The 15,153-nt window shown below is 58.2% G+C and overlaps 1 protein-coding gene across 3 annotated transcripts; it reads left to right on the top strand.

Moving 5' to 3' along the window:
* The first annotated feature begins 804 nt into the window (after positions 1–804).
* On the top strand, positions 805–14,560 carry LOC125133649 (chloride channel protein ClC-Ka). Of its 3 annotated transcripts, XM_047792033.1 has the most exons (20): positions 805–884; positions 1,470–1,576; positions 2,258–2,386; positions 3,151–3,279; positions 3,886–4,025; positions 4,395–4,472; positions 4,574–4,652; positions 5,107–5,232; positions 5,608–5,692; positions 5,795–5,896; positions 6,507–6,591; positions 6,875–7,048; positions 7,747–7,816; positions 7,984–8,094; positions 8,429–8,642; positions 9,511–9,644; positions 12,054–12,142; positions 12,300–12,383; positions 13,652–13,738; positions 14,096–14,560. In XM_047792033.1, the coding sequence occupies exons 2-20, from the start codon at positions 1,477–1,479 to the stop codon at positions 14,141–14,143; spliced, it is 2,064 nt and encodes a 687-aa protein (XP_047647989.1). In that variant the 5' UTR covers positions 805–884; positions 1,470–1,476; the 3' UTR covers positions 14,144–14,560. The 3 variants fall into 3 exon arrangements, with proteins under 3 accessions (XP_047647989.1, XP_047647991.1, XP_047647992.1); XM_047792035.1 differs by lacking the exon at positions 13,652–13,738; XM_047792036.1 differs by lacking the exon at positions 7,984–8,094.
* The last annotated feature ends 593 nt before the right edge of the window (positions 14,561–15,153 follow it).

Consider the following 15,153-nt stretch of genomic DNA (forward strand, 5'->3'; position numbering starts at 1 on the left):
CAGCCCCAAGCAGAGCCTCTGCCCCTTGGGTGCTGGGGTTTAAGAAGCAGTTTTCTGAGACTGGAGGGTCTGGACATGAGGATCTGGTCTAAGTTCCCAGCCATCCCCTCCAGTTCCCTGCCCTGCTCCAGCTTGTCACCCCCTCCCCACCTCAGAGCAAGAAAGGGTCACCAAGGGTCATCAAGGCAGGACCTTGGAGTGGTGTGAGGGCTTTGGAATCAAAAACCTGGGTGGAAATTTCAGTTTTATCCCTTAGGCTCTGACCCTGGACACCTCTCTGAGACCCTGTTTCTTTAAAATAGGCTAATACCACCCACAGGTTCCCACGAACACTCATTGATTTGGGGGAGCGTTGATCACAGATCTGGTCACAGAGCAAGGGTGCGCTAATGACATCAGACCCCTCGCTTCTGAGTCTTTCCTCCTGCTCTGTTGCTTTCTCCCCTCTCCCTTCTCTGCTTTTTCAAACCCCTCCCATGCCCAGCTCTGAGAAGCCAGGGCCCTGACCTTCAACCCCTGCACATGACCCATCACCATCCTGCTGGGTCCTGAGCTTCCCCCTCCCAGGCCCTGTGTACCCGCTCCTGCAGCTCGGCCGGGTGCCACACCCCTCTGCGTGGCGGGTCGGGGGAGCTCCTGCTCCGGGTCCCTCCTGGCTGCTCTGGCCTGCAGCACTCAGCTGGCCAGGGCAGTTCCAGTTGGTTTGTCAAGGACATTCTTAATGGCCAGGGTAAACCTGGGGTGGGGGGGGGGGCGGGAGGAGGGAGGGGGGCGGGATGTTGATTGGTAGAACACACACCTATCCAGGTGCACCTGAGCTGCCAGCAAAGGAGTCTCTGTCAGGGGAAGGCTGGCTGGGGCCACAGCAGAGCAGACTGACCGAGGTGAGGGGCCGCCAGGTGCAGAGCTGGGCCAGGGACTTGATGGAACCTGCCAGGGCCAGACCAGGGCAGGCAGGAGCAGGAGGCTGGGGGGCAGGGAGCCAGCACCTCCTTTTGACCCTCATAGGCTCTCCTGGGCCTGGGGTTGTCCTGACTCTGTAGCTTGAGCTGAGGGGGCAGAGGCTCAGGGATGGGTGGGGGAGTCAGAGTGGTCCATGGGGACCCCAGTGAGACACGGACGCTCCTGGGCAAGGAGACTGTTCTGAGCAGGGGAAGCAGCCAAGCTTTCGGGGCAGGATAGGAGTGGTGGCCACAGGAGGGAGAAGGGGGCTCTGAGCCTGGGGTTCTGTCTTGATTAATCTGCTCCGGGACAAGGAGGACACAGCTAGGAACCGTCCTGAACATTAACTCACACATGAGTGCCCTGGGGGACACCCCCTCAGGAATGAGGGCACACCAGACTCACGTCCCCTTTCAAAATGCCACCTCTCTTTCTTCTCTGGGAAGTGGCTATTGGAAGGGCCCAGTGGCAGGGTAAGGGCCCTGGAGCAGCGCACCAAGGGTTCATCTGTCTGTCTGTTCCCTCAGGGACCTGATGGAGGAGCTGGTAGGGCTTCGTGAGGGCTCCTCGGGGAGCCCCGTGACTCTTCAGGAGCTCTGGGGCCCTTGTCCCCGCATCCGCCGAGGCATCCGAGGTGAGAGCTTGGTTCCCTTCCTCTCCCTGTCAAAGGCCCCTTGGGACCTCATCCTCCCCAGGCCCCCCTCCTCCCCACCCACCCTGGGGCCTGAGAGCTCCCCCACTACCCCGCCTTCACTTGCCCAGAGTCTCCTGGGCCGCAGGGAGGGAGAGGATCCATCTGCCTCTGCAGACGTGCTGCAGGTCTGCCTTCTGCCCCTGGGAATGCAGCCCCCAGATCTGATCACTGTGCCTGGGGCATTGCTAGGGTTAGGCTGGGGGTGTTTTCTGGTCTGACACTGAGACAGCCCCGTACGTCCTGGGACAATAGTCTCTAGACTCATGTCCTCTAAGCCGTGGACCCTGCAGAGACACTGAAAGAAGTGCAGCTTCTAAAGCACTGTCTCCATTCTTCCTTATGAACCTCAGCAAGGGGCAGGGTGGGGAGGGCAGAAAGGTCAAAGCCCCCTCCAGATGGGGCCAACAGGCCTGGCACCCACTGTGCCACCACGCTCACTTGCCACAAATCCTACTGTCGGTCACCCGAGGCAGAGCCCCTTCCCTGCTTCCTTGGATTCAGGCACCTGTCCCCAGCCCCACACAGGCCCTGTCTCCCTGCCGGAGCCTGAGCAGGCCCCCAGGACAGGTGCTGCTTAGGTCCCCACCAGGCCCGGGGTGAGACTCAGTGCCCCTGCCCCAGTTGGCCTGGAGTGGCTGAAGCTGAAGCTGTTCCGCGTGGGTGAGGACTGGTACTTCCTGATGATCCTCGGGGTGCTCATGGCCCTGATCAGCTACACCATGGACTTTGCTGTCGGACGTGTGGTCCAAGGTAACCCCTCCCTGCCATGCATGCCTGCCCTGGACTCAGGGCTTCCGAGCATGCTCTGGGGATGCCGGGCGGGCTGCCAGGTGCAGCGGGATTGTGGTGGGGAGAGAGATGGTTCTCTGTGGGGAGGAGGACTGGGTCTGGTCCTGGCTTTGCTTTTGACTGGCTGTGTGACTCTGGGCAGGCTCCTGCCCCTCTCTGGGCTCCAGTCTCCTCATCTGCACAGTGAGGGAGCTCAAAGTGTCCCAAGAGCCCTTGTTCCTCTGAGCCCCAAGCCCACCTCTTCCTACCATCCCTGCTCCTCCTCCTCCCTCCCTTCTCTCAGCTCAGTATCTTTGGGGGAGGGCACTGGTCTAGAACTTTCTCCATGCTTCAGCCGGCTCCTTCCACCCTGAGGTCTCCCTGGAAGAGGGGGCATGGGGCAGGATGGGTCTAAGAGCCCTTCTCTGGGAGGCTCCCTCAGGTCCCATCACGAGGACCTGCTTAGGTACCAGGCATCACCCGAGGAGGCACTTTCTCACAATGACTCTGGGAGGGAGGTACCATCACTGGCCCATTTGACAGACACAGAGATATTGAGTCACTTGCCGACAGGTCACACAGCTGGGATATGGGTGGATCCAAGCATCTATTCTTGCCTCCTCCTGGGAACCTGCCACTCACAGGGTGGCCCTGAGCCTCTCCAAGCCTCTCTCTCCTGGGCAGTAAGTGGGCGCTTGAGGGCTGCAGGGCCTGTGGATGGCTTCCTGACTCCAGGCTGTCCCCAGCACACATGTGGCTGTACCGGGAGATTGGGGACAGCCACCTACTCCGGTATCTCTCCTGGACCGTGTACCCCATGGCTCTGGTCTCCTTCTCCTCGGGCTTTTCCCAGAGCATCACGCCTTTCTCTGGAGGTGAGTCCACTCACAACGCTGTCTGCCTGTGTGACTTGCCCCATATGCCCCTGGGTCAAAGCCTTTTTCTATGCCCCGGGGCTCCTGAGGGGGGACGCAGGCAGCAGTGACCCTGCTTCACAGCCAGAGAAGCCAGGCTCAGAGGAGCCATGTCATCTGCCCAAAGCCACACGGTGAGAAGGCCAGGTCTTGCCTCTTGGGTCACTGCTGGGTCTGCTCCCTTTCTGAGGGCTCCTCTGGGCCAGTGCCAAGGCTCCCCAGGGAGGGGCACACAGAGGGGCACGTGTCTCCCAGGGCGCAACTCTGCCTTCAGCTCCAGGCCAGCAGAGGGGAGGTGCAGGGGTGTCCAGGTGGCCTGAGATTCTCTCCTAGGTCCCTCCATCCCACCACAGCTGTCTGCCAGGCCCAGCTGGAAGAAGGTGGGCAATTCCCATTCCCTCTCTGAACCTCAGCTTCCTCATCTGTAAAATGGGTTCACAAATCCTACCTCAGAGGGTTTAGGGGTCCTGACAAGATCATGCTGCAAACCCCTGTGCAGGGGATGCTCGAAGGGTTGATCTAGAACTTGTCCTTCCCCTTGTCCCCTGACCATCTTTCCCTGCCAAGGTTCTGGAATTCCGGAGCTGAAGACCATCCTGTCGGGCGTGGTCTTGGAGGACTACCTGGATATCAAGAATTTCGGGGCCAAGGTGGTGGGCCTCACCTGCACCCTGGCCGCAGGCAGCACCATCTTCCTGGGCAAAGTGGTATGGGCGGTGTGAGAGCTCCCTATCCCACCCCACCCTGCCTGCTGTTTCCCCATCACCCCTCCAAAGCAGGGTCAGTGGGACTCAGGCCATGCCTGCCTTTGTGGGGGGCTCAGTCATGGGGAGGAGGCAGGATACCTCCCCCGCAGTGAGACAAGTGAGCTGGGGAGATGGGGTGAGGGGGGCAGCCACACTGTCTCTGGATGAGGTTCCCTCTGCCTCCCAACCCTGGGCCCCAGGGGGAAGGGGAGAGGAGGAGAAGGAGGGGCAGGAGAGGAAGGAGGGGGAGGAAGGGGAGGAGGGGGAGGAAGGGCTCCAGCTCTCCCCAAGGGGTGACCCTGTGCCCTGTGCCCACACCTCCCCTGTCAGGGCCCCTTCGTGCACCTGTCCGTGATGATCGCTGCCTACCTGGGCCGCGTGCGCACCAAAACCATTGGGGAGTCGGAGGTAAGGGGCTCAGGCCCCCCGCGCCCCACCCCCCACCCCGGAGGAATGAGACGAAGGGGAGGGCGGGGGTTGGCTCTGAGCCGAAACTCCGATCCCTCCAGAACAAGATCAAGCAAAATGAAATGCTGGCGGCGGCGGCGGCGGTGGGCGTGGCCACAGTGTTCTCGGCGCCCTTCAGCGGTGAGCCCTCCGCGCCCACCGCCAGGCGGGGTCCCGAGGAGGGGGGCTAATCCGGTCCTTAACGTCAGTCTTTCCGGAAGGGCAGAGCCTCCTCGGGGTGGCGGTGGGGGTGGGGGTCCCGATGCTTCGCGGTTACATTAAACAGACGCCCCTGTGTAACCCCGGGCTGGTGAGTTCAGCTCTCAGAACTCCTCTCCTCATCGGTGACATGGGAATTGTGATCGTCCCCATCCCACAGGCTGTTGTGAGGATCGAGGTGGCCGGGAAGAGCGCTCACAGGCGTGTGCCCTGGGCAGGTGGCGCCCGCCCTCCCCTCCCCGCCCCTCGCTTCAGCTCACGACGGAGGAGAAGGGGTGGCCCTGTCTGTTGGGTCTCTAAGCGAGCAGGACGCGAGGGGTCGGGGCGCCCGGATGGATGCGGGCGGGGGGCTGTCTGAGCTCAGTGTCACCCCCAGGCGTCCTGTTCAGCCTGGAGGTCATGTCGTCCCACTTCTCCGTCTGGGATTACTGGAGGGGCTTCTTCGCGGCCACCTGTGGAGCCTTCATGTTCCGCCTCCTGGCGGTTTTCAACAGCGAGCAGGGTGAGCCGCGCCCGGCCCTGCCTCCTGCCCCCCTTCTCCCTCCCGTCTTTTCCCCTCTCTCCTCTCTTCTTCCTCTCCAACCCCTCCTTCTAGGCATGTGGAAAGGAACTGACCTGTATCAGGCATAAGGGATGGGAGCCTTGGGGATAGAAGCGGTCCAGCTGTTCAGGAGGGAGGCCCAGGTAGACCCAGGGAGACCCAGGGAGACCCAGGGAGACCCAGGGAGGCCCAGGTAGACCCAGCCCAGGAACGCCAGGACAAGGAGATTCTGGAGCAGACCTGGCACCACCTCCACCCCTGCCTGTTCATTTGAATCCTGGGGCTTAACTGGGGTACGAGAGTGGTCCCTCGTCCCTCCCGCCCCTCCTTCCCCAGAGACGATCACCCCCCTCTACCAGACCAGTTTCCGGGTGGATGTCCCCTTCGACCTGCCAGAAATCTTCTTTTTTGTGGCGCTGGGGTGAGTGGGTGCCTCGGGGGCCTCCCCTAGCCCGAACTGCTGTCCTTGGTTCTGGAGGGGGTCAGCGGGCTGTGGACTCACCTTCCCTCTGCACCCCCCCAGAGCCATCTGTGGCATCGTGAGCTGTGCCTACCTCTTCTGTCAGCGAACGTTCCTTGGTTTCCTTAAGACCAATCGGTTCCTCTCCAAACTGCTGGCCACCAGGTCTGGACAGGGGCTGGGGGCCCCTCAGGGAGATCCTCCCCCCCCAGACTCAGCCTCCTGAGCCCACAACTGCCTTATATAGAGAGATGCACCCCCGACTGTATCCCCATCCTCCTACTGAGCCCCCAACCTCTGCACCCACATTCACTTAATGGAGCTCCCATCCCCTCCCTCACACGCCTCTCCGTGTCCCCAGTTTCCTGGGCTACCAACCACCCCCTCTCCTGAGTCCTCACTCCCTCACTAACCTCCTGCCCCCTCACTGAACCCCCAGTTCACCCAGCCCCCTAACTGAGCCCCCTAACCTCCCAATCTTCTCTGCCCCCTGGCCTTGGCATTTCAGAGCCCTCTTCTGCCCCGGCTGCTGCACTGGCTCCACCTGCCTGGCTGGGCAGCCCACCTGTCCCCACCTCTCCCATCAGCTCCACCCCTTGTTCCCCAGCAGTGTGGGGCCCTCGGCCGCGCGTCGTCCCTGCTCTGGTCCTTCCTCCCCCTGCTCAGGCCTCAGCGTCAGCCCCAGGGTGGTGGGACCTACTCTTGCTTCCCCCTCCCTGGGGTGGGGGAAGCGGAGGGCCCATCCTGGAGCTGACCCCCCACCCCCCTTCCACAGCAAGCCTCTGTATTCCGCTCTGGCAGCCTTGGTCCTCGCCTCCATCACCTACCCCCCTGGCGTGGGCCGCTTCATAGCTTCTCGGGTAAGGGGTGCTGAGCTGGGGCGGCCAGAAGGGGGAATGCCCAGTCCTTGTCCACTTTGGGACCATTGTCATCTTCCGTCATGCCCAGGATACCTATAAGGGGATGGCTTGTGACATTTTACCAATGAGGCACTTGTAGCTGCATGAGGGGCAGAGCCCTTCCCAGGGTCTCCCCGCAACCCGAAGTGGCTGGGGAGGGTTTGAGGCAGGGTCCGGCAGCGAGGGGGTGGCAGGGAACTGCTGCCTGGCCCTCATGCAGAACTCCGCCCTGGCCCCACCTCAGCTGTCCATGAGGGAGCACCTGAACTCACTGTTCGACGACAACTCCTGGGCGCTGATGACCCGGAACGCGTCCCCAGCCTGGCCTGCAGAGCCCGACCCCCAGAACCTGTGGTTTGAATGGTACCACCCACCGTTCACCGTTTTGGGGACCCTCTCCTTCTTCCTGATTATGAAGGTGGGCACCTTGGGGCCCTCTGGGGTGTGCACAGAGCCGAGACCAGCCGTGGGTGGGGCAAGGGCATGTCCCCAGGGATTGTCGCACCTGCCTCTGTCCTCTGCCACTGTGTGGTCCTGAGCAAGTTGCATCAGCTCTCTCTGAGCCTTGGTTTCCTCATCTTTCAAATGGGGTAGGAGTTCCCGTCATGGCTCAGCAGAAGTGAACCTGACTAGCATCCATGAGGACGCAGGTTCGATCCCTGGCCTCGCTCAGTGGGTTAAGAACCCAGTGTTGCCGTGAGCTGTGTTGCAGGTTGCAGATATGGCTTGGATCCCACATTGCTGTGGCTGTGGTATAGGCTGGCTACACCTCAGATTCGACCCCTTGCCTGGGAACTTCCATATGACTCGGGGGCGGCCCCAAACAGACCACAACAACAAAAAGATAAAATGGGGTAGTTACTGTGCCTACATCCAAGGTAGGTTGAGAGGGAAGAAAGGAAAGTCCCAGGCACGGTGCCAGGCACACAATAGGCACTTTGTTAAGGTGAGGTTCCTTCCCCAGGTCACGCCTTCCCTCCCACCAGATGGAATGGGCATGTGCCCGGACACCCTCCTTCTCCCTGGGAACCCTCCTGTCCCCTGTCCCGTCCCTTTCTTGCCCACTCTTGTCCGGCTGCCTCTAACCTCCGTGCTCTGGGTTCCCACCACCCACAGTTCTGGATGCTGATTCTGGCCACCACAATCCCCATTCCTGCCGGGTACTTCATGCCCATATTTATCTTCGGTGAGTCTGGGGTCTTGAGATCTGAGAGGTTCAGGGTTACTGGGACAGGGCCATGGCTCCTGGTCTACCCCCTATCCCAGGGTGGTACTTAAGTTGGTCCCCCATGACAGAGGGCTATGGGGACCTGGTCAGCCCAGCTTCCTGTCCTCACCCTAAGTCTGTGGCAGGAGCTGCCATCGGGCGCCTCATAGGAGAGGCCCTCTCTGTTGCCTTCCCAGAGGGCATCATAGCTGGAGGGGTCACCAACCCCATCATGCCTGGGGGTTATGCCCTGGCAGGTGAGTAGACCGGGTTCCCACCAGGTGGGCAGACGCTATGGGGCTGGGCTGGACCTGGAGAATCAGCCAGTAGTTCTGTAGGGCATAGGGAGGTCATTAGCCTCCCAGTGAGCCCCACCCCACCCCGAGCCCCTCCCCCTAAGTCCCCCTTACCCTTTCTATCTCCTGCCTTGTCCCTGATGCCCCCTTCCCCTTACCAAGCCCAGGCATCCAGGAACTTCCAACAATGGTTAACCTGTGGCCTCTGGATAGTTCCCACCCTAAACTGTGGCCTTGCCCTTTGCATGAAGCTGTCCCCTGGCCTGAGCCCCTCTCCCTGGTTCTGCCCCTGCAGGGGCTGCGGCTTTCTCGGGGGCTGTGACCCACACCATCTCCACGGCATTGCTGGCCTTCGAGCTGACTGGCCAGATTGTGCACGCCCTGCCTGTGCTGATGGCAGTGCTGATGGCCAATGCCATTGCCCAGAGCTGCCAGCCCTCCTTCTATGATGGCACCATCATTGTCAAGAAGCTGCCATACCTTCCATGGATCCGGGGCCGAAACATCAGGTGAGCAGTGCCTACTTGGACTGGCTGACCGAGGTGATGGTGTCCGGGTGGGCTGACCTTGGACATGGGTGGGTGTGGGAGGGGCTGACCCACAGCTGCTCTCTATCTAGCCTCCATTCACTCCAGCTCCCCGTGTGACCTTGGGTGAGTCCTTGGCCTCCCGAGCCTCAGTGTCTTACTGGTCATCCATCTGTCTTCACGACTGGAGGACAGATATCGCCCATTTGTTGGTTCCAGGTCACACAGAGTCAGAACCAGCTCTGAGAGGTCCCCACCCCTCCCCCACTCCTGCTTTGCTGTTTCTCTGGGGTGTTGGGAGCTAGAGGAGGGGACTGGCCTACTAGAATGGAAACGAACTTTGAGACAGGGGCCAAAGCAGCCCCTGTCCCCAGAGAAGCAAGACCAAGAGGCTCTGAGGGTCCTGGGTCCAAGGCCCAGCTCCAGACGTGCAAACTGCCGCTTTCTCAAGACTCAGTTTCCCCGTCTGTTAAATGTGGGTGCTTATTCGTGATTTTCAGACTTTAAAGCTTTTTTTTTCTTCCCTTTTTTCCATGAAACTTTTCTTCAAATGAAATTCTCCAGAGATGGCTTCTGGATAAAATAGACCAAAGTGGAGCTGGTCTGGGGAGGTGGGGGGCTGGGGCACGGGCAGGGGATTAGGGGCTGAGAATTCAGAGCCAGGTCATGGATGAGCTGGTCTGTAGGTTCCATCCCACCTTGGGGCGCTAGGATTTGTTCATCCAAGGACTCTCTCAGTCCCTGCCCACACTGGAGGACTGGCAAACTTCCCCTGGGTACCCCTGCCTCGTCCTGGGGTTTGGATAAAGCCCTGGTGCGGAATCTGATGGGAGCATCCCTGTGCCTCCAGCTCTCACCAGGTAATCGTGGGGCACTTCATGAACGGTGCCATCGCCACGCTGGCCAAGGACACACCACAGGAGGAGGTGGTCAAGGTCGTGACGTCCACAGACACGGCTGAGTACCCCCTGGTGGAGAGCACAGGTGCCCGCAGGAGGGGGGAGCGTGACTGGGGAGGGGGATTCCTGCCATCTCACCCTGGGACCAGGGAGGGTCAGGCCCAGGAGAGGGCCAGCAGGGCGTTGGGCCTGTGGGGCACCAGCATCCAAATCCAGGCACTGCCACTGTGTGACCTTGGGCAAGTCGCTTCTCCTCTCTAGGCCTCAGTTTCCTCACTGGTAGAGAAAGAACCACCCTGGAGGAGTTCCTGTTGTGGCTCAGTGGTTAATGAATCCGACTAGGAACCATGAGGTTGCGGGTTCAATCCCTGGCCTTGCTCAGTGGGTTAAGGATCCGGCGTTGCCGTGAGCTGTGGTGTAGGTTGAAGACATGGCTCAGATCCTGAGTGGCTGTGGCTGTGGTGTAGGCTGGCAGCTACAGCTCCGATTCAACCCTTAGTCTGGGAACTTCCATATGCTGCAAGTGTGGCTCTAAAAAAAACCCCAAAAAAGCCCAAAAAACAAAACAAACCACCCTACCTTGGGGTGTTTGACATGTCTCAATGGTGTGAGAGGAGGCTTGTAAAGCACTCCATGAATTCTAGAAATCAGGCCTGGTGTGCCTGGGAGAGGGGGTGGGATAACAGGAACCCTACTAGGGTGTCTCAGAATGGAGGCCCTCGTTAAAAGACACATAAGCTGAATCTTAGGGGAAGACCTAGCTAGAGCCTCCTTTCTCTCTAGAAAAAGTACAGTATGAGTGGGAAAGATAAGCTCGGGGTGGGAAGGGGACAGCCATGTCCACTCAGAGCCATGGTCAGCCCATATGTCCCCTTTGCGCAAATGAAACAAGGTGCATACTTGGCAAGCAAAGCACAGCTGGGTTTTGGTCCCCTCTTGTCCTTTGGGCAAATCTCTTACACAGTGAGCAACCTGCACAACCGTGTGGGTCATCCCCATATGTACCCCAAGAGGCATAAAGCTGTTTATGAGCAGCAGAACCATAGATAAAGCCCTTAAGCTCTTATAAATTGCAGTTGCCTCATCTGGAAAATAGGGAATATAGTTGTCGGAGGTTCTCATCCCAAATGCCAAGCCCTTCTCCCCATCCAAATTGGGACACCTGTAACATTATCTCATAGAACACAGCAAATATCTCATTTGAAAATACATGTACATGGATGACCCCTCAAGAAACTGTGACCTTTGCCACAGCTTCAGCAACGCTGATCCTTAACTCATTGTGCCACAGTGGAAACTCTCCCCCTTTTCTTAAAGGGGAAGCATTTGTATGTCTAGTTGTAAAGCTTTTTTTTTTTTTTTTTCCTTTTCTTTTTAGGGCTGCACCAGAGGCATATGGAGTTTCCCAGGCTAGGGGTCCAATCGGAGCTGTAGCCACTAGCCATGCCAGAGCCACAGCAACTCAGGATCTGAGCCATGTCTGCGACCTACACCACAGCTCATGACAACACCAGATCCTCAACCTACTGAGTGAGACCAGGGATCAAACCCATAACCTCATGGTTCCTAATCAGATTCGTTTCCACTGCACCATGACAGGAACTCCTTTTTTTTTTTTTTTTTTGGCTTTTTAGGGCTGCACCTGCAGAATATGGGATTTCCCAGGATGGGGATCTAATCAGAGCTGTAGCTGCTGGCCTATACCACAGCCACAGCAACGCCCAATTCGAGCCATGTCTGTGACCTACACCACAGCTCACAGCAACGCTGGATCCTTAACCCATTGAGTGAGTTCAGGGATTGAACCTGAATCCTCATGAATGCTAGTTCAGTTTGTTACCACTGAGCCCCAGTGAGAACTCCTGTAAAGTTTTTATTGGAGAAGAAGCAAAACTCTCAGGCTGTTCTCAAAAACAAATACCTGCAAACTCCAGTGACAGACTGTAGTGAAGCTTGCCAAGGCCCCAGCAAAGACAGGAGGACCTCAGAACACGGGGGCCTTCCGGGTTCATGTCTTCACTGGTGGAGCCAAGATGCAGAACTCCTTATAGGAAATGAGGGGAGAGCCCAGCCACAGACATCTTCATGCAAGTGTCCCCGACCTGCTCCTGGCATGAGGCCCTGCCCCACAGGGCGTCACAGGGTGTGCAGGTGGGCCTTTCCCCCACCTCCAGTGGTGTCTCCAGGACATCTTGGCTGAGGGCTGCCCCACGGAGCCAGTGACCTCCCTGTCCCCTGGCAGCTTTACCCAGCTTCCCTCAGCTTCCGCTCCTCCAGGTCAGAAGCTGAGTGACCTTGGGCAAGACAACTAACCTCTCTGTGCCTCAGATCCTGTTTCCTTTTCTGGAAAATGGGTGATAATACTTCCTGACCCATAAGCTGCTGTACGTTCCTGAGAGTCCCATAAGAACACCCAGCACAGTCATCAACGCCCAGTAAACTGAAGTTCCTTTTGCATAATGAGGTTCTCCCCCCACCACCACCACTTGTCCAGAGTCTCAGATCCTGGTGGGCACCGTGCGAAGGGCACACCTGATACAGGCACTGCAGGCTGAGCCACCCTCCTGGGCTGCAGGACAGCAGGTGAGTGCGCACATGGGGCATGGGAAGGGGGCAGGGCGTCAGAGGGCTGTACGCGGAGTGGCCAGCTTATCGCCCGTGGGAGATGAGGTTTGAGAGGGGGCAGCCCGCGGAAGGGGGAGGCTGGCCCGGACCCCCATGGCCTTTCCCCCACCTCCAGCGGTGTCTCCAGGACATCTTGGCTGAGGGCTGCCCCACGGAGCCAGTGACCCTGAAGCTGTCCCCGGAGACCTCCCTGCACCAGGTAATGGGGGAAATCCAAGCTTTGGGAAGATAGGGACCCTGGGGTAGAGGGAGGAGCCTGAGGGAAACATGGGGAGAGTTGGCTCCAGCTTCCTCCACCTGCCCTGCGGCTCTCTCTTCCTCCTGTGTCTGCTTCCTCACCTGTGGGATGGGCAAAACGGTTCCTGCCCTCTCTGGTCCCTCAGTCTCAGGGTTGTTGGGTGATGGGGAAACTAGGGAAGAGGGAGGGAAAAGTCTGGGTGGAGAGATACAGGGGTTAAAACTATGTCTTTGTGGGGAGTTCCCGTCACAGCGTAGCAGAAATGAATCAGACTAGCATCCATGAGGACACAGGTTCAATCCCTGACCTCCCTCGGCGTGTTAAGGATCTGGTGTTGCTGGGAGCTGTGGTGTAGATCTCAGACGCAGCTTGGATCTGGTGTTGCTGTGGCTGTGGCTGTGGCCGGCAGCTACAGTTCCCATTTGACCCCTAGCCTGGGGACCTCCATATGTTGTGGGGGCAGCCCTAGAAAGACAAAAAAAAAAAAAGTATGTCTTTGTGGAATGCCCATTGTGGCTCACCAGGTTAAGAATCCGACATAGTGTTGGTGATGATGTGGGTTCAATCCCTGGCTTCTCTCAGTGGGCTAAGGATCTGGCGTTGATCTGGGCCACGTCACAGATGCTGCTCAGATTCTGGTTGTTGTTGCTATGGCTGTGGCATAGGCCTGCAGCTTCAGCTCCAATTCAACCCCTAGCCCAGGAACTTCCATATGCTGCAGGTTTAAAAACAAACAAAAAGTTTGTCTGCATGAAGGCACACATGGATTTCAATTTCAGGTCCACTGCACTTTGCCTGTGTGATCTTGAGCAAATTAATCACAGTGAATGCTGATTCTCTCCCCCCTGCAAGCACAGAAGCTGGTACACGGGGTCATGGAGGGAGAGAAGCGGGTTGGGGACCTACTTCTGGCTCCAGTCCCTCTGTGCCCGTCCGGGGATGATGCTGGATGAGGCTGAATAACCGGGTCTTTCCACTAGTCCCTTGTGTGGATTCTGGGGACCTCTAGTGGTGATATTTGAGATTGCAGGCCTAGGTCTTTTGTCTCCCACGGTCACAGCTGTCCAGCTCTCCCAGGCTGAGAAACAACGGGAACGGGCACCAGTGGGACAGGGCCTGGCCAGGGTCTTCCCCTCTGCTCAAAGCTCCCAGCTAGGGAGAAAATGAAGTCAGAGGGGTGAGGTGGGTGCCATCTGTCCCCCAGTGTTTCCTAACCACCCCTCCTCCAGGCACACAACCTCTTCGAGCTGTTGAACCTTCAGTCCCTCTTCGTGACATCTCAGGGCCAAGCTGTGGGCTTCGTGTCTTGGGTGGAGGTACCAGGGTATCGAGGGTGGAGCAAAGGGGAGGAGCCATGCTCAAGCAGGCTGGGGAGGTGGGGGGCACTGATATCCTCCCATCCAAAACTGGAGGGGCCTCGTGGGATTCTGATGAGCCCTATTTCCTGGCCCAGGGTGGTCAGCCACTGGTCCCAATTATCCCTACCTTATTTTGTGGTTAGTGGCCGGCACTGCCCTTCTCTGGGCCTCAGTGTTCCCATTTGTGCAATAGGGAGGCACCAGCTCTAAAATTCACTCCAGAATCAACCCTTAGGGGAGTCAAACTCCCCTGGAGCCTTCACTTTCACTCTTCTCTACATCTCCTTCCAGATAATCCCTCTTTCTCTTTTCTAGTTGGAGAAAGTGATTTCCAGCCTAACAAACCCTCCAGCCCCAAAGTAAGCCGGCCTGGCAAGATGATATGGGACCCCCCGCTGCCCTGGTGAAGGAGACTGGGCAGAGACCCCTGCCTCTCTCCCTGCATCACAACACCCCCCCCCCCCATCCCAGCCCTGCTCAACTCCCTGGCGAAGCAGGCAGCTAACCCAGCACTGAAGAGGGCCCCGTAGTCACCGTGTCCCATCTTTGCTGGGACAAGTGCTACATGCCTTGAAGAGCATATCCCACCCTGGACAGAGCTCAGAATGCAAGACAGCGGAAAACCAGTACATGCTGGGTGTTCAAGGCAAGTTCCTCAGATTCATGAATGCAGAGATTGGTATATGCTGTCGCCAAGGGCAGGCACAGGTGCTCTCTGGGGCTTGTATGACTCCCAACCAGAGGCTCCTGAGGAAAAAAAAAATAAAGTTGATTCCCAGAGTCCCAGTTTGTTCCTTATCTCAGCTCTAAGGGACTTGGCACCTTAGCGCCTACTCTGCACTGGCCCTGAGTGAGCTCTTGGGGCCTTCTAATGGTCATGTGGGCACTGCAGGCTGGGCCCCTGATGTCCCACTGTTCCTCATGGCCACCCTCCTTGCAGGGAAAAAAGCGGGTTCCCCAGCGGGTCTTTTTTTTTTTTTTTTCTTTTCTTTTTACGGCTGCACCTGTGGCATATGGAGGCTCCCAAGCTAGGGGTCGAATCAGAGCTGCAGCTGTTGGCCTAGGCCAAAGCCACAGCAATGCCAGAACCAAACTGCATCTGAGACCTATGCTGTAGCTTGCAACACTGAACCCTTAACCCATTGAAGGAGGCCAGGGATTGAACCCGAATCATTAGAGAGATAGAGTTGGGTTTTTAACCCTCTGAGCTACAGTGGGAACTCTCCCACCAGGAGACTCTTGTCTTCACATCTAAGCAGGAGCTTGTGGCCCAGTTACCTTCACTCTAGCCTCAACTTTCTCCTTGGCTGAGCCAGAGCTGACCAGGTGTGTGGCTCCTTGGAGAGTCCACAGTGCCTTGGGCATCTTTCATG

The sequence above is a fragment of the Phacochoerus africanus genome, chromosome 8 (genome assembly GCF_016906955.1).
Source record: "Phacochoerus africanus isolate WHEZ1 chromosome 8, ROS_Pafr_v1, whole genome shotgun sequence".
Lineage (NCBI taxonomy): Eukaryota > Metazoa > Chordata > Mammalia > Artiodactyla > Suidae > Phacochoerus > Phacochoerus africanus.